We start from the raw sequence: 17,661 nt of genomic DNA on the forward strand, positions 1-17,661 counted from the left end.
GCTCAGATCAAAAGAAACAACCCTGGTCTCCAAGGAGTCCACCCTTCATTGTAAAAGATGATTTCAGGGGCAGTCTGCTCTGCTTACCCCACCAGGTATGGCCCTCCCCAAGGCTGTTAGTAAGCTTGGAGTCCCCAAGGGCTCTTATCACTAGCGCTCTACCCCTGAGTGAACCACGGGAGTCACTCCTGAAGTCTCAGGCTCTGAGTACACACAGTAGTGATTTTCTTCTTGGGTTCCACCCTGGAGCATATGTGCACAATCAGGAAAATGTCACCCAACCTGTCTCTCCTCATCTGAAAAGTCAGCCAGAAGCACCCATCCTTCTGGGTGTCCAACTGGATGTGCTTCCTCGAAGAGAGCCTCGCTCCTATTAAAAACGTATCTTCTCTCAATTGAATCTTAAGCTCCACAGAAACAACTGTTCATTGCAGTAGAATATGGGCAATGCTGTACTTTGCCAAGGATTCTGTTTTTCAGCTTCTTCAGTGGTCAGGGATGTAATTAAATGTCATTGTTCTAATGATACACATTTTCCATTCCAGCTGCTTGAAGTTTCTTCTCTGCTAAATAGTTTAGTAATTATCTCTTTGGCCACTACCTGCCTCCCCCAGGGAATGGCCTCCAGAATGACCTCTACTCCTCCTTCCATTTTAGAGTCCCTGTAAATTAGAAAGAACTCTTGCCACCTTGAGTAATGTCATGATATAGCTTATTTATTTATTTATTTATTTATTTATTTATTTATTTATTTATGGGAGTGGAATGTGGCTATCTTTTCTCACTTTAAATTAGGACCACTGGGGAAAGCACCATCAAGGTAACCATGATTTACCAGCATGCCAGTTTTTCAAAATTCTTAAGTGTACAACATTCCAGAGTATAGATGGAATAAGAGGAAAGAAGACAAAATTTATTGTCATAATCTTGTAGGGCTAGCCTTGGGCAGAGCCAAGTCCTCACATTCACTCAAGGGCTCACATTTAGATACTGACATTATCTCCAAGTGAGACTGTAGAATCCCAATGTGCATGTGCGTGTGCGTGTGTGTGTTAAGCAGATCACTCACCAAGTGTAAATAAACATTTAAAATATGTCACAGGGTAATCCTGCTCTTGGTATTGCGTTTTTTATTTGTTCATTTAACATATCAGGAACCAACCCCCCCCCCCCCGCAAGAACCATTCCCAACCTCTTGGGGGTCCTGACTCAGCATCCTACCACTAGCGGGGGACAGGGTAAAAGGGAGACTTGGAGGATGGGGTTTGCGCATCAGCAATTGCCGAGTCAGGTCCCAGGCCTGAGAGTTGGGCTCTGTGCTCCAGCGGAAGGCCCCGAAGGCCCGGCGGCTGGAGGGACCGAAGCCCGGCTGGAGCCACACGGACGCGGGACGGCCTCGCCGCCACCTGCCAGAGAGCTCGGGGCGGGGCCTCGCTGGGCTGGGGCGGCGCGGCGGGGCGGAGCCGTGGCGAGGCGCCAGCCGCCGGGGCGGGGGAAGGCCTGGGCCGGGAGAGGTGGGTCGGTGGCGGGCCAGGAGCGGAGGCTGGCCCCCGCTGCATCTCCGGAGGCGGCCCCGGGCCCCGCGCGCTAGCGCCGGGCAGGGCCGTGGCGCCCGCGGCCCTTGACCGCGCAGAAGGGCCGAGCCTGCGCGCTCCTGGGGGCCGGGGGCCGGGGGCTGGCGGCGGGAGCGCGGCGGGAGGGGCTTCGAGCGGGTCTGCTTTTCGTTTCCGTTTTCCTCCTTTCCTCAGGCTCATCCCCAGACCGGAAGGTGCCGGGGCCGAGCGACGCACAGACCCACCCACTCTGACCGCCGTGTGTTTGGCCACGAGGGCGCCCATTCCTCCCCCGACCCCGCCCACCAAAGCGGTTTCAGGGTGCGCCTGTATGGACATAGCTCCCCAAGGTGAAAAGTTAGCATTTAGCCGTTTTGAAGTTGGTCCTTGGGGGGAAGGAGAAACACTCCCGTGGGGCAGAAGAGATTCCAGAGGGAGAGCCATAAGGAACGCACAGGCCCTCGCCCGAGGGATGCCTTTTTGCTTTAGGCCCCATGGCGTGAATTTGCCAGGCCCCGGACCCCGGCTTTTACCCCTCCCGGAGTTCTCCATAGCCACCCGGGAGCAGCTTCGGGGCCATGCCGATTTCACAACTTTAAAGCCTTGCATCCTGGTTTTGTTCTGTTTTGTTTTGTTTTTTTGTCTCACATCTAGATCCTCGACTCAGTGACGCAGAACCTTTGAGGGTTGGCTGCAAGCCAAACCCCAGCCTCCCGATGCAGCCCGAATCCAGCCAGTGTGAAGAAGAGACCCCTTCCCTCTTGTGGGGTTTGGATCCTGTGTTTCTAGCCTTTGCAAAACTCTACATCGGGGATATCCTGGACTTGAAGGAGTCCCGCCAGGTACCAGGTATGTGGCTGGTGGGCCTGGAGGATGGCCCAGTGCTGCGCGGGCTCCTCATCCTTCTTTCCCCGAAGCTGCGGGAAGCTGGGTAGTGGCTCTCAGGAGAGCCTTCCCTGCTGCAGGCTCTGAAAATAACCCAGCCTGGACTCGCGAATGAATACATTTCTGTGCAAGTTAAAAAGTCTAAGTCTTATTTTTATTTTTTAAAATAAATGCTTGGGGAAGTAACCTTTGTACCCAGGATTTTTTTTTTTTTTAATCTGTTATTGAGGTCTTTCATATTTTAACATGCTCAGTTGTTTTTCTCTGGGACAGCTCTTGGTGGAAAGCTCACTGGACCAGACATCTCTAGGCCTCATTCCCTTTCCTAACAGTCCCTGGTACCGGCCTGGGCCTGTGACTCACCTGCGAAGCTTGGGTGTCTTCTTTGTAAAAATGGGGATTAACCAGGCCTCATTTTCTTGTGGGGTCTTTTTTTGTTTTCAGTTAATCAGAACCAAGTAATATAAACTCCCTGGGAGGAAAGACGTTATACGCCTTTTTCATCTACACGATTCCAGTGCCTGGCATGTGGTGGGCCCTCAAAAAAATAGTAATTGGAGCAGCAAAGCATTATAAATGTAAAGTTAAAGAAATCACTTTTTTTTTTTTTTTTTAGTGGTGGTTACTAAAGACAAGTTCTTCATACCTAAAAACATCACAAATATAACTTGGGGTAGATTTAAATAATTCACGGAGCCGTGTAGGATCTTCACGTGTTTACTGTGCTATGTGAGAAGTTTGGTTAAACTCTGCTGTTTTTGAATGAATAGCAAGCTGTGAGTCAGTCAAGCAGCTCAAGTATGCACAGTATTAATGAGAGGATGCTTTGTGTGTTTCCAGTCCTATGTACAAATATATTTGGATGACCTTATTCTAAAGCCTTTTGTGTAGATTTTTCATACCACACCTTGGTTTCCTAATTATTGTTGGAAATGGTCTGTTTGGTTTTTTGGTTTTTTCTTGGAAGGCAGCCGTCCTCCCCCACAGTTGTCCATTTTCCAGAATAGGCTGGTATTCTTCATAGCTCATCTCAGGAAGAAAGTAACTCACACCAAATGCCAGCCTTGCATTTGAAAGAAAGGTCTTATGGAGGTGCTCAAGGAAATATCAGGGCATGATAGGGGCTTAACTCTTCCTGTGGGTGAAGGACTTCATGATGTATTAACAGCAGACAAAGGAAAATGGATCCTGATGGTCTTCGCTATGTCACTGGTAATACTGTTCTCAGTTGTGATTTTGTTGCCGGGTTGACTGGGGGAGACTCCTGACCCTGAGGCCTCCACCCAGCCCTTCCCAGGGATGTTGCCAGAGGCTCTTAGTCTCATTGCAAGAAATAATTCAAGGAGAGACTAGACACAAGGGTTGAGCAGTGCAAATCGGAAAGTTTATTAAAGTTGAGAGTACACTCTTGACAGAGAGACAAACCATAAGATACTCTTAACTTTAGGAGTCAAACTGAGGGTTGCTGGAGGGAAGGTGGTTTGGAGGGATGGGGTAAGTGGGTGATGGGCATTAAGGAGGGCACGTGATGTAATGAGCACTGGGTGTTATAGACAGCTGATGGATCACTGAACTCAACCTCTGAAACTAACAATACACTATATGTTAATTGAATTTAAATAAAATAAAATACAGTAAGAGTACACTCTCGAGATGTGACAGCAGGCGAGCTCCAGGGAGAGCTGCACCCTGGGTTTTGGGCTCTTGTTGTTAATTAGGGGGTGGAATATTTACTACTTGGGGAGGGATTTTTTTGGAGGAGCGGGGTATTTTGTGCCTTTTCTCCCTTACTTGGCCCAGGTGTTTGGTCTTCTTTGTCTTGAGCCTGTCTGGTTTGATCCAGCTTCTTACGGCTTTGTTTTTGGAGAGCTGCCAGCACCGGCCTCTGACTTCCCCAGATAGCTAGCCATGACCCAGGCATGCTGTTAAAAACCTAACTAACTGCCGACTCCAATAGTTTTTAAAATGAAACATCATACTTGAAGCAGACACCAACCATAATTTCACAAGAGTGGTCCTCTTGAGATTATTCTGTAGGTGGGTGGGAAATTCCCCTAGTCTGGGTTTTCATTTCTGTGTTGTTTTCATTGTTATTTTTGGTTCGGTTTGAGGATAGGGGTTGTCCATGCCTGAAAGAACAGCCAAGTGATTAGAGGACTGGGATTCCCAGCCAGGTGACATCAGCCCAACCCCTTGGGAAAGGAGGGGAGCTGGAGCTGGCGTTGTCATGTGGCCAGCAATGCGATCATGTCTGCATAATGAAACCCGAATAAAAACTGGACACCGAGGCTCAGGTGAATTTTCCTGGTTGGTGATCATACATTGATTTGTCAGGAGGGTGATGTGTTCTGTGGGTACAGAAGCTTTGTGCTTGGACTCTTCCAGACCTTGTCCGATGCATCTCTTAGTTAGTGAGTCCTGATTTGTACCCTTCATTATAAAACTACAGTCATAAGTCTGGTACCTTCCTGAGTTGTGTCCCATTCTAACAAATCACCAAAGCTGAGAGAGTTACAGGACCCCCCGAAGTTGTAGCCAGTTGGTCAGAAGGGTGGGTGGCCTGAGAATGTCCCAAGTTAGGGCTGGTGAGTGAGGAAAGCAATTTTGTGGGAGACTGTGCCCTTAACGTGAAATTTGTCCTTACTCTCTGTATTCGCCATCCGTCAGAATTGCCATGCGAAATGGTTGCAAAATGTCAACTTCTCTAAATTAATCTGCAAATTTAGTGTTAAACCAATAAAAAAAAATTATGAAAAAAATATTACGAAGTTTGTGGTGGTGGTGGTGTTTATAGGTTTTGTTTGTTTGTTTGTTTTTTAAGATTTCTTTATTTTTGAGAGAGAGAGTGACTTGAGGGAGGGGTTGAGGGAGAAAATCTTCAAGTAGACTCCTGGCTGAGCACGGAGCCCTACGATCTTACCATCCATGAGTACATGACCTGAGCTGAAATGAAGAGTTGGCTGCTTAACCAACTGAGCCACCCAGGTGCCCCAGTTTGGGGGTCTTTTTTGCTTTATTTATTTTTTTTGTAGCCTACAGAAATAGTCTTTATTATTCTAAATATCCGTGTCAGACTTTAATAATGAGATAAATAGTGAATCTGTTGTTTAAATCAAAATACGATAATTTATTTTAATTCTAAAGGGTCTGATGAAGTGGAAATACTGTATTCATAAAAATTATATTAAAAATAGTGTCTTAGGCATCTGAATACTATTGGACATCCATTAAATAATGGCAGACTGAAAAGAGATAAATCAAAAGTACTTTTAAAAGAGAGAAACAGGCGAATGTCTTGCCATGGTGGTGGCTGTTCGGGGATGGGCTTCCCTGAAAGCTGAGTCAAACCTGCCTGTGTGACCCCGGGTCCCTGAACCCTCCCCGCATGACCCTCCTCCTTCCTGGGGACCTGATGGTCCAGGGATCCGCCGGTATGTTTGGGCCTCTGGGGGCTGCATGTGGAATGAAGGCAGCAGGAACAGAAGGACCACGTGGGGAAGGGTGCAACTTGAACTCCCCATCAGCCAGTATCTGTTGTTCGGGTTATTTTCTGTTCTTTGCTTCCGGAGCTTTCTTGCAGTCAACAGAACCGCCATCCAACTTTTTTCAGCTCTTTCGTCGTAGAGGAGAATCTTGTGTTGATAGGAAGAAGTGGTCCTGTCCAGTTCTTGTCCATGCCTTCCGCATCTGCTCGACTTTTGCACTTCTGATTTGTGTCCTTCGTGTTTCCCTACACGTGAACACGTGTCTTCTCGATCCCCAAGCAGTGTGTTTTCGCCTCAGTTGATTTTCTCTGAATGTTTTGATTCAACCCATGTGTTCTTCCCTTCTGAATTTGTTCTCCATTGTTCAGAGACACTTTTGAGGTGTTTTCTGCATCAATCCCCTTGAGATTGGAAGGATTTTTTGCATCTCTGAGTGACTCTGTCTGCCCTTGAAGGCGAGCCATTGTCGGTCTAGAAGATAAAAGTTTAGGGGGCTCCCTTTTCTGTGCTTTTTTTGAGAAAGTCTGTGGTGTCCTCACGTGAAGACCTGTTCAGGTTTTTACCGAGTGGCCCGACCGGTTTGTAGCGTTGGAGGATTGGCCGCCTTCGCAGGGGACTTGAGGACCTCACTGGCTTGTGTCATTAGTCCTGTCTTCTTTTTTTTTTTTTTTTTTTAAAGATCTTATTTATTTATTTGACAGAGAGAGACAGCCAGCGAGAGAGGGAGCACAAGCAGGGGGAGTGGGAGAGGAAGAAGCAGGCTCCCAGCGGAGGAGCCTGACGTGGGGCTCGATCCCGTAACGCCGGGGTCACACCCTGAGCTGAAGGCAGGCGCTTAACGACTGAACCACCCAGGCGCCCCTAGTCCTGTCTTCTTAACACCTTTTTCGTATGCTTCAACCCAGGCACAACACCTTTTGGCTAGCTCTTTTCCCCTTCTCAAAGTGTGTTGGCTCTTTACTATAAAAACCACCATAGCAGCACACACCAGGCTGTCCCATGGAGACCCGAAGAGTCCCGAGATTCTCGAGTTTCCAGACGTCACCGGCAGAGTGCCCCGTAGTGGCTCCAGGACCATCTGGGAAGACTTTTCAGGGCTGTAGGCAGTGGACTCTCCAGCGGGCCTGGAGGCCTCCACAGTTCTGCTTCCTACCACTAATGTCCTGGGGGACCACAACGGACCACATGGAACCTTGTGGAGTGCTCTGTCTCAAATGCCAACAAATGCCTGGCAACCAGGACAAACCATCCGTTGAGATGGGGTAGGGGAAGGCCAGTCAGGTTCTAGAAAACAGTTCTCTCTAACTTTGCTCAGTGCACAAGAAGAAAGTGTGATTACCTGTGCAGTGCATTTGGGGAAGCAGAAAGGGCTGGCTGCAGCCAGAGAACAGCCTGGAGCTCAGGCCACTCCAAGCCTCTCTGACCCTATAGCTGACCCAAAACAGTGCCATGCTGTAGCTCTTCTCTGCACACAAGTGTGTCAGGGCACGGCGCCGGGGAACACTTCGGCAGAGGACTCCATGCCCACATCCCTAGGAGAGGCTCATTCTCCCGATTTAGACTTCTTTCTGCCGCTGGGAAATCTGAGCTTGCCTGCGGCCATCCTGCAGGGCTCTCCCTCCGAAGTAGCCCTTTTCTCTTTGTGTTTGGTCAGTGCAGGCAGGTGGGGGCAAAGGCCCCAAGGGTTTCACCAAAGGTAGTAACTAAGGGACCTGGATATCAATCTTAAGAACTCAGGTGAAGTCAATTGGAACTGTCCTGCTCTTAACATTGCCTGGATTTTCTGTGGAGCCAGTTTGTCCCCACTCAACCTGTGTTCCTGGAAGGGGGTGACACTTCTTCGGGGATAACACAGTGACTCCGGCTCCTTCCCTTATGTGGCCCTACCATTTCAGCTCCTGGCCCCCACGGTTACCCTGTGTGTGGTCTCTAATCTACCAAGTCATCTTTAGAAGGATGCCCTACCAGGGAGAGGGCCCTTCTTTAGGCTTAATTTGCCACCATTTTGTTCCTTCCAACCATATCTCACTCTCCTAGAATCTCCAGCTGACTGAGGCTCAGAGCCTCCTTATCCATCCTTTAGGACTCTCCGTGAGTGAGTCGTCCCCAGGCCCTCTATCCAGATGGGATACAAGAGAGCCATCAGCAGAGGCCAGTCTAGGGGTTTCGAAGGGCATCAGGGCTCAGGCCACAGGTCTGTCCCACCCCCCCCAACCCCACAGATGTGGAGAAGAGAGGCTCTGACCAGGCTTGGTGGGGAGGGAGGAGGTGGCCAGATGTCTGTGCTGATGAATGTTTGTTTACAGGTCAGATCTTTATTTAAAAAGGAAATTGCCACTTAAACAGGTATAGCCTCTTTATGCAAGTAAAGAATTTGGCCATCATGGGGGAAAGAAAACAGGCTGGAGAAGATTTTTAGATGCACATGCAAGCATCTTAAGCCAAAAGGGTCAGGATGTTGGGGGACCGCGACGGGAAGCTCTGCACGGGGCCAGGACAGCACTGAGACCTGGGGTTGGTTGGAATCAGGGACTGCAGCCAGGAGTCCCTCTGTCTGTGTCCCTTCCCAGGTCCAAAACAGGCCTCTAGGTTAATGTAAGGTCTATCCTCTCAGGTTTCTCCTTTGGCAGGAACCTGCCTGCTGGTATCCGTCCTCTGGGTTTTGAAAATTGTTTTAAAAAAAAGAAGTTTGAGAGGCACCTGGGTGGCTCTGTTGGTTTAGTGTCCGACTTGACTTTTGGTTTCGGCTCAAGTCATGATCTCATGGGTCGTGGGATCGAGCCTGGCATCAGGCTCCACACTCTGAGGGGAGTCTGCTTGAAGATTCTCTCCCTCTGCCCCCCCATTCACTTGTGCATGCATACACACGTGCTCTCTCTCCCTGTCTCTCAAATAAATAAGTAAATAAATAAATCTTTTTTTAAAAAGAGAAGTTTTTGAGTTATAATCCTCTGGCTCTGAAGAGCAGCATTTTGTAACCTAATTATCTTCTCCTTAAAAAAAAAAAATCACTGCTAATTCATAGAAATGATGACTGGCTTCCTAGAAAAGCGCTAGTAAAAAAAAAAAAAAGGCAAAGGAACCTTTCTTATGATTTCCTCTCTTTCCTTTTGCAGTCCCTCAAGATAGATTTGGTCTCATAATCTGATGACTGTTTTCAGGCCCATTGTGAGAGGTCCACAAGGAGGCACATTTCATTTTCACAAGTGGAAAGAAGATTAACCAAATCTAGTTGGGCAACTTTGGTTTTCTCTTTTCTGCATTAGGACAAGCTTCCTTAAAGCCAAACTTTCTACTGCGGACCCTTAAGGAAAAGATATCTGAACTTCCTGGGGCTTGTCATTTGTCAAGGACTAATTCTTTTTCTTTCTTTCTCTTTCTTTCTTTCTTTCTTTCTTTCTTTCTTTCTTTCTTTCTTTCTTTCTTTCTTTCTTTTTAATTTCAGGTGTATTTTTTTACAATGGACATCCAATAAAGCAGGTCGAGATCTTGGGAACTGTAATTGGAAGGAGAGAAAAAGATGCTTTCTACAGTTATGGAGGTAAGAACAGTTGTGCCTGACATCGAGTTTATGTGGAAGGACCTCACTTAGCTGAACATTGCATTTGAAGCAACCCCAGCCTTTCAGAGCCGCGGGGGACTCTCACAGAGCCCATGCACTTGTTCTTTATTAGGAGCCCCTTGGAGCCACCGACGTGGACTGAGTGTAAAATGAGGCAAAAGGTAGGAATGACACTGATGAATACTGTCCAGTGACCGCTGATGGGGAGTTAGGAGGTAGAAGAATTAAAACGTGACCGTCTAGGATCTCTGGTTGATCAGGGACAGTCACCTGATACCTGAAGGCGTAGCTATAAATAGCAATGGATGGTAGCAGATGTTTATATTGATACCTTTAAAAATAAAAAGGCCAGATTAATGTTAAAGAAGACTCTTTAAGAAGACAGGGAGGTATGAAAAATAATTGATAAGATTTATATCCAGACAGTATTTTTAAAAAGCCTTTTGGTACTCGGGTGAATGTCCATTATCACAAAATTTCCCTTCCCTCATGACGATACAGACTAAATACAGGATTTCTGTAGTTTGGACGCCAGCAATTAGTGTGGTGGGTCTTGATTTTTTCATTATGGAGTTTAATGTAAGCATTTTAATCTATTGCCTCGTGCAGCTCCCAGCGTCTCTGCAGTTCAGAGGTCAAGCTAGATATTTCCTGGGAAGCTTAACTTTGGATTCCAGACCTTCGCTGTAATTGGCGGTGTTGCTTTCTGTTGTGTTGCCTTGGATTTGTGTTCTTGCTCTACTCTTGGGAAGATAGAAGGCGGTTGAGCTAGGGGACAAAGAACATTCCACTGGCAGTTTGCGCGTGATGGATAAGGTGTAGCATCGATGCCGTGTCCTGGCGTTTCTTCGACACGTATTCACTTTCCCGAAGACGGTCGTCTCGTGCTTATGAAATAACGTGTGAGCGGGGAGGTTTCTCCTGCCACCTTCTTTTCCCCAGCATATATTTTTTTAAACTCTGAAATAGATCCTCTTGTCAGGCATCCCCGTACTGGATCTCTTCTCTGTTTTATTTTACCAAAGGTATTGGTTCCGTTTTTCTGCAGACGGCTCACGAAGTGCTCACGGTTGCCTGCGGCACACTCAGCTGCGGGCATGTACGTTTTCTGTACTATAGCAAGGCACTTCTCTCCAAATACCAGTGATGACGTAGCAATTGCAGGTTACACAGCTCTTTTACACGTGTGATTTAGTGTTGTTCTCCCCCCGATGTTTTGAAATAGCACAAATTTTCTTTCCATTTTGTAGATGAGGAAAATAAGGCTCAGTCACTTGCTCAAGGTTCCACTGATAGAGGCTGACAGGCCCAATCCATTTACCGCGTCCACCGTGCTGCGTAGTCTCTGTATAACTCAGTTTGATTTCTCTCTCTCACGTCACCTCACCACGCACCCCCGCACCAAAAATCAACTTTGTCTGTTTTGGGTTTTTTGTTTTTTTTTTTTGGCTGAGGACAATAGATTTTATTGATGGTACATGACAAAGTAGGACTCCCCAATCCCCTCCCCTGCTCAGGGGTTCTGGGACGAAAACTCAATAGAGGTCGGGAGAGTCTCAGTATGTTAGGGGATGGGTTGGGGCAAGGACTCCCCAGCAGCTGAGGGCCTCTCTCTTCCTCTTGCTCTCACTGACGCTGGTGGTCCAGGGGCTTTTAACTCCTTGGAGGCCATGTGGACCATAAGGCTCACCACCCGGTTGCTGTAGCCAAACTGATTATTGTACCAGGAAATGAGCTTGACAGAGTGGTCATTGAGGGCAATGCCAGCCCCATCATTGAAGGCGGGAGGGTGGGTGTCACTGTTAAAGTCACAGGAGACCACTTGGTCCTCCGTGTAGCCCAGGGTGCCCTTGAGGGGACCCTCTGATGCCTGCTTCACTACCTTCTTGATGTCGTCACATTTGGCAGCTTTCTTCAGGCGGCAGGTCAGATCCACGACTGACACGTTGGGGGTGGGGACATGGAAGGACGTGCCAGTGAGCTTCTTATTCAGCTCGGAGATAACCTTGCCTAGAGCCTTGGCAGCACCAGGAGAAGGAGGGATGGTGTCCTGGGCGGCCCTTCAGCCATCGCACCACAGCTTCCCAGACTGGCTGTCTGTGGTCTTCTGGGTGGCAGTGACGGCATGGACCGTGGTCATGAGCCCCTCCATAGTGCCCGAGTTGGATGACCTTGGCCAGGGGGGCCAAGCCGTGGGTGGTGCATGAGGCATTGGTGACAATCTTGAGGGACTTGTCATACTTCTCATGGTTCACGCCCATCACTAACATGGGGCATCAGCACAAGGGGCAGAGATGATGAGCCTCTTGACCCCACACTCCAGCTGAGCCCCAGCCTTCTCCATGGTGGTGAGGACCCCAGTGGACTCCACTACGGATGCAGCACCACATCACCCCATTTGATGTTGGCGAGATCTCACTCCTGGAAGGTGGAGATGGGCTCTCCATTGATGACAAGTTTCCCATTCTCGGCCTTGACTGTGCCATTGAATTTGCCATGGTGGAATCATACTGGAGTGTATAGACCATGTTGTTGAGGTCAACGAAGGGGTCGTTGATGGTGACAACATCTACTTTGCCAGAGTTAAAAGCGGTCCTGGTGACCAGGTACCCAATACGGCCAAATCCGTTTACTCTGACCTTGCCCATTGTGTCTCAGGGGTGCGACGGCACTGCACTGGAAGATGCAGCTGTCTGTCGGGTGCAGAGGAGCCCAGAGCCCATCTGGTTTTTGATTTTTTAGGTCACATGAAAGAGGCTGTTCTTTTTTTTTTTTTTTTTTAAGATTTTATTTATTTATTAGGGAATGCGAGAGGGCCTGAGCAGGGGATGGGGGTGGAGAGGAAGAAGCAGGCTCCCCGCTGAGCAGGGAGCCCATTGTGGGGCTCAGTCGCAGGATCCCAGGACCATGACCTGAGTTGAAGGCAGATGTCCAACCGACTGAGCCACCCAGGCACCCCTGAAAGAGGCTGTTTGAGGATGTTCATCCTGGCCCTAAAACCAGGCCAGTTATTGTACCTGTGACCTAAAGGGGCTTCACTTAACCCATTTTCCCATTCTAAAAAGATTAAGGAGATAGGTCTGACTCTTCCCCAGTAAATGTTCTCTTTAGGGTGGATGTTAAAAGAACAGGACACATCTGTGGGCAGTGGGAAAACAAAAAGCATCTGAAGGTTGGAGTCATTGAAGGTAGAAAGAACTTCAGTTCTTGTGAGGCCTGTTCAAGGGAGAGCTGCACCCTCCCTTCCATCTTCAGGGCCAGCTTGGCTCCTGGGCCACCTGCCAGGCAGCCACTCCTTGCTGTCCTGAGTCCTGCTCCACCTGACTCACCACAGTCCTGTCCTGGGGGGTGTTTCCTGTTCCCACTGACTCATTCCATGGCTGAAACAAAGGGCCAATGGCCCAGGCAGTGCTGCCCAACTGGGGAGTATGTTGTGCTGCTCTGCAAGGATGCTCCCCTTCCAGGGCTTTCCAGCAGCCAGACCTCAGGCTGCCGGGACACAGCACCTGCCAGGAGACGTTACAGACCAGAAAGTCCGAGGCTTTGGCGGCCGTGCCCGGAGCACTCAGAGCACTTGGCAGCAGCTCAAGCTCAGACCTAGAATCCTGGGAGGCTCCCGTCAGTGTCTTCACATTTTCTAGAACAAATGTTCATGTGCTCGTACTTTTTACTTTATGGGATAAATCAAGATTTTACACTGGCCAGAGAAATGGTGTGCCTGGAGTGTCATACAGTTTTTTAACTGAGAATGTCCTTATTGATTTACTTTAAAATGACACTCTTTATAAAATAAAACTTAAAACTAGAGAAAATTTTACTGAAGTACATTAAAGTCATGTGAAGCCTATAAGTAAGTTAAAAACAATGTCAGTGTTTGGGGGAACATTCCTCCTAATATTTTTCACTTGTTCCTAATATTGAAGAAATACAGATAGATCTAATTTCCTTATACTATTACGCATATTTCTTTCTCTTAATATTTCCGAAATGAAGCTCACAGTCAGCATGTACATTCAGCATGGAGTTCCTTTCCAACACTCAAAAAAAACCTGCTATTATCGTTTCAATGTCTTAAAATCATTTCTGTCAAAATACACTATTTAACATTTTACATAAATTAGATTATATATAAGATTTCTTTTTTAAAATGAGGCATGAATATCTTTTAACAGCAAAGAACATAAATCTTCTTTACAATTTTTTATTCTCATATGGTATGCCATTGTAATTTATTTAACCAATTCCTTATTTATAAGCATTTAGATTATCTCCAACTGACAGTATTATAAACAGTGTTGCAACAAACAGCCTTATACAAGACGGATAAATCTCTGTGTGTATTCTGTTTTTCTCTTCAGGATAAATTTCTAGAAGTAATCGCTAAGTCAAAGGATATATACATTTTAAAATTCAACACATGTTTCCAAACTTGCTATTTAGAAATTTGACATGAATTTACACTCCCACTAACAGCATATGAGGGTATCAGTATTTTTAATAATTTGTCATTCTAATAGTCGAAGAATTATTTAAGTTTGCTCTTTCTCTGGTAACTAGTGAATTTAGTGTGCTGACACATGTTTATTTGGCCATTTTTATGTCTTCCATAAATTATGTATTCTTTTTCCTTGCCATTTTTTCTCCCTTTTCTTTATTCATTTGTATGAGCTCCTTATTGATTGATTGATTGATTGATTGATTTGAAAGGGGGAGGGGCAGAGGGAGAGAGAGAATCTCAAGAAGACTCCGTGCTGAGTGCAGACACGGGGCTCCATCTCATGACCCTGAGATCATGACCTGAGCTGAAATCAAGAGTCGGCCGCTTAACCAACTGTATGAGCTTCTTATATATTAAGACACTAGCCCTATCATTTGGAAAATTGCTATGCGGTATTAATTTTTAGTTGGTCATCTGTATCAGACTTTTAAAAATGAGTTCTGATTTTCAGGTCTGCTTAAAGAGGTCTTTTCCCATCAGCTATAAGCACAAGGTTCAAAAGTATTTACCATATTTTCTTCTCATCTTTTTAAGTTTACCTGTTTTACATTTCATAAAATACATCCAGAATTTATTTAGTATAAGAAATGTTCTTCTTGGCTTCTGCTTTCAACACAGTAACCAGCAATAAAAAAATTTGCCTTACGTTCTATATCATGTGTACATTTGCAACAGTCTCGCTGATGATTTTTTTAAAAAATCATTAAGCCCACTGATCTCTTTTTTGAGTTTTTCAGAAATTAGACAAAGAGAAAACACCTCTCATAGCAAACATCTCCAATGCCTCTGCAGTTATAAATCCAAGTGCAATGGGAGTTCTGTGTGTGTGTGTGTGTGTGTGTGTGTGTGTGTGTGTGTGGCACTAGGGATAAAATAAGCCAATTGATTTAGTGATCAAGATATAATTATTTTCCATTATGAAAATAAAACTGCTCTTCTGCAGTATATTTGGCTTTCCTTACGTCCCCTGCAGTGTTAAGGACTGGGCAGAAGCTCATTCACAAAGAGACGTGCGGGTCAGGAAATTCGGGGTGCTTTGTCTTGGGGAGTCATCGAACTAGTGAGAGAGCAGATGGTGAGAGAAGGTGGCCCTCCGAGTCCTCTCACCACGGGCTGTGTCAGCGCGCACTTGCTTCAGGGTGGGAGAGCAAGGCCGATTGTGTATGTTAGCATTCATTGAGATTTTTGTACTTCACTTCCCGAGGACACCATTTTTAGGTGAGGCGTGGGCAAGAATCATCAGTACCCTCGAGGCAAGGCAAGTGAGATGTTGGCTACCTTTCCGTGAGGCTCAGCATTTTACAGCGACCTGTGCAGACAAGCAGTCCCCGTCTGTGTACCGGGAGAGGATACTTCTAAAAATAGGAGGAGAGTTTTCTTTTTTTTTTTTTTTTAAGATTTTATTTATTTATTCAACAGAGATAGAGACAGCCAGCGAGAGAGGGAACACAAGCAGGGGGAGTGGGAGAGGAAGAAGCAGGCTCCTAGCAGAGGAGCCTGATGTGGGGCTCGATCCCATAACGCCGGGATCACGCCCTGAGCCGAAGGCAGACGCTTAACCACTGTGCCACCCAGGCGCCCCAGGAGGAGAGTTTTCTGAGGGATTTGCCCAACCAGGCTCTTGAAAAATGTCATTTTGGGGTATGGCTGAATGCAGTGATGACCTGGTAATTCACTAGCCATGCCCAAATCTCTCCTCTGCCCTTTTATGCTTCTCTTGCAGTGGATGACGGCACCGGAGTCATAAACTGCATCTGCTGGAAAAAGTCGAACGATGCCGAGTCTTCATCAGGTACTTTCATTGGACACACTCCTTTACTTTTCAGCTCACCGATGGTTTTCACTCAAGGAGGCTTGTCAGAACAGCTGTAGGGCTGAATTTTCATATTCATGCGCTGGTAAATTCTGTTCATCTACCTGAGGCACCATAGCCAGAGCTCTGGCTCTTCCGCAGACTGATGTCGTGGGAGACCTAGTTGTGTTTCTTTCTCCCATCTCTCTGCGGCTCACTTCCTCCTAAGCCTACAGGAGCGTGACTAGGTGGCTGGGAGTTAGAGCATTTCGTTTTTACCGTGGCGGTTGTTACAGAAGTCGGGATGTTTTAGCCTAATTGCCGGTGAGGTCAGAATCCCCTTGCTCAGGCATATCCCCGACCAAAGAAGGTTCTGGAGATTTTTCCTTTTAGGTGGGTGCCACTAACTTCTGTGCTGCCACGATCCAGATTTTCTGAAATCTCAAAAATACCAGAAATTCCAAGATTGATGAGAAGGTAAAATAGGATTCCTTTGAAGTTAACCATTGATTAATATAAACTGAAAAGAAACTTCGTTTTTTTTTAAAGATTTTATTTGTTTATTCGAGAAAGAGAGAGTGTGAGCGAGAGAGTGAGAGAGCGCATGAGCAGGGGGAGGGGCAGAGGGAGAAGCAGACTCCCCTCTGAGCAGGGAGCCTGATGCGGGACTCGATCCCAGGACCCTGGGATCATGACCTGAGCCGAAGGCAGATGCGTAACCGACTGAGCCACTCAGGTGCCCTGAAAAGAAACTTTAAAATTGTATATTGAACACATTGATTATAACTGAAACAGCATTTGGAATTCCTTGAGTATATTTTAATAGTTCTTAGGCAGTTTTTTAAGTTAAGTTCATAGTAAAAAATATATATATATTGGGTAGTACCGGTGATCATTTTTGGTTCTAGAGAAGCTACAGCAACTGGGACCTTGAGTTTCTGTTTTATGGCATACACAGCACAGTGCTGTACACCCTGGGGTCGTTCATGAAATACTGCCTGCTGTTATAGCTAACATCTGGTATCTGTCTCCTTGGGTGGTACACGGTGTCTTTCCTCTTTGCCACTGCCTGCCAGAAGCTCAGCTTCTGACTTTAACTGTCCTGACCAGTGGAATGCTCCTTGGCTTAATTTTCGGACCTATTTACATGTAGAACTTAGCTGTCAGTTTCCTATAACTTCAGTATTCCATTTCCTAATTTGGGAGCATCTTAATCATTGGCACTGCTTTGCCTAGGATGCTTTGTAGATTAAAAAAAAATTAAGACAGCAGGTTTTTATGCAGCTGTTTCAGAGGCAAGAAATAAACCTGTAAGACAATCAGATACTTGAATTTTCATATATTTGTGTCCAGGGTATTAAAATCAGTTTGCAGATTTATGGTTTCTGTGTCATCAAAACCTTCAATCAGAGGGTATCGTTTGAATATATGTACTTGTTTCAGGCCCCGGAGCAGTGGACTTTTTCTGTACAGGGTCGGATAGTAAATGTTTTCTGCTTTGTGGGCTCTACGGTCTGTACCTTAACTAACAGAAGCAGCCACACACTGTACATACAGTGAAGTAAAACTTTATTGACAAAACAGGTTGTGGGTGGATTTGGCCCGTGGGCTGTAGCTTGCAGACTCCTGTTTCAGACATTGTTTCAATTTTCAAAATCAACTTTTTTTTTTAAAGAATGACATCAGGAATATTGTATAACTCTTATATTTAGTAATTTTTTAGATAAAATAGCTACTAATACTGAGAGTGAGATTTTTAAAATATTTGTAAGTAGATGAATAGATGAGCAGTCACAGTGGGTAGCCTTCATTGGAAATTGCTTTGTGAATAAAAAGAGAGGGTAAGAATACAAGGAAAAAGCCCGAAAATTATTCTAATCGTGTTA

The 17,661-nt window shown here is 46.2% G+C and overlaps 1 protein-coding gene and 1 pseudogene across 8 annotated transcripts in view; one reads left to right on the plus strand and one right to left on the minus strand.

The window, feature by feature from the left end:
• Positions 1-1,531: 1,531 nt before the first annotated feature.
• The window catches only part of STN1 (STN1 subunit of CST complex), a 44,087-nt gene continuing 27,957 nt past the window's right edge, over positions 1,532-17,661 (plus strand). The window contains exons 1-4 of one of the 8 annotated variants that reach the window (XM_044382091.3): positions 1,654-1,903; positions 2,208-2,402; positions 9,369-9,464; positions 15,707-15,775. In XM_044382091.3, coding sequence (XP_044238026.3) covers positions 1,885-1,903; positions 2,208-2,402; positions 9,369-9,464; positions 15,707-15,775 — 379 coding nt within the window. In that variant the 5' untranslated portion in view covers positions 1,654-1,884. Of the gene's footprint in view, positions 1,904-2,207; positions 2,403-9,368; positions 9,465-15,706; positions 15,776-17,661 lie in introns of all 8 variants that reach the window. The other 7 variants (XM_048219082.2, XM_048219083.2, XM_026494051.4 and 4 more) reach the window with 7 other exon arrangements.
• On the minus strand, positions 11,050-12,133 carry LOC125282743 (glyceraldehyde-3-phosphate dehydrogenase-like; annotated as a pseudogene).

This window comes from Ursus arctos, unplaced genomic scaffold (genome assembly GCF_023065955.2).
Source record: "Ursus arctos isolate Adak ecotype North America unplaced genomic scaffold, UrsArc2.0 scaffold_7, whole genome shotgun sequence".
Lineage (NCBI taxonomy): Eukaryota > Metazoa > Chordata > Mammalia > Carnivora > Ursidae > Ursus > Ursus arctos.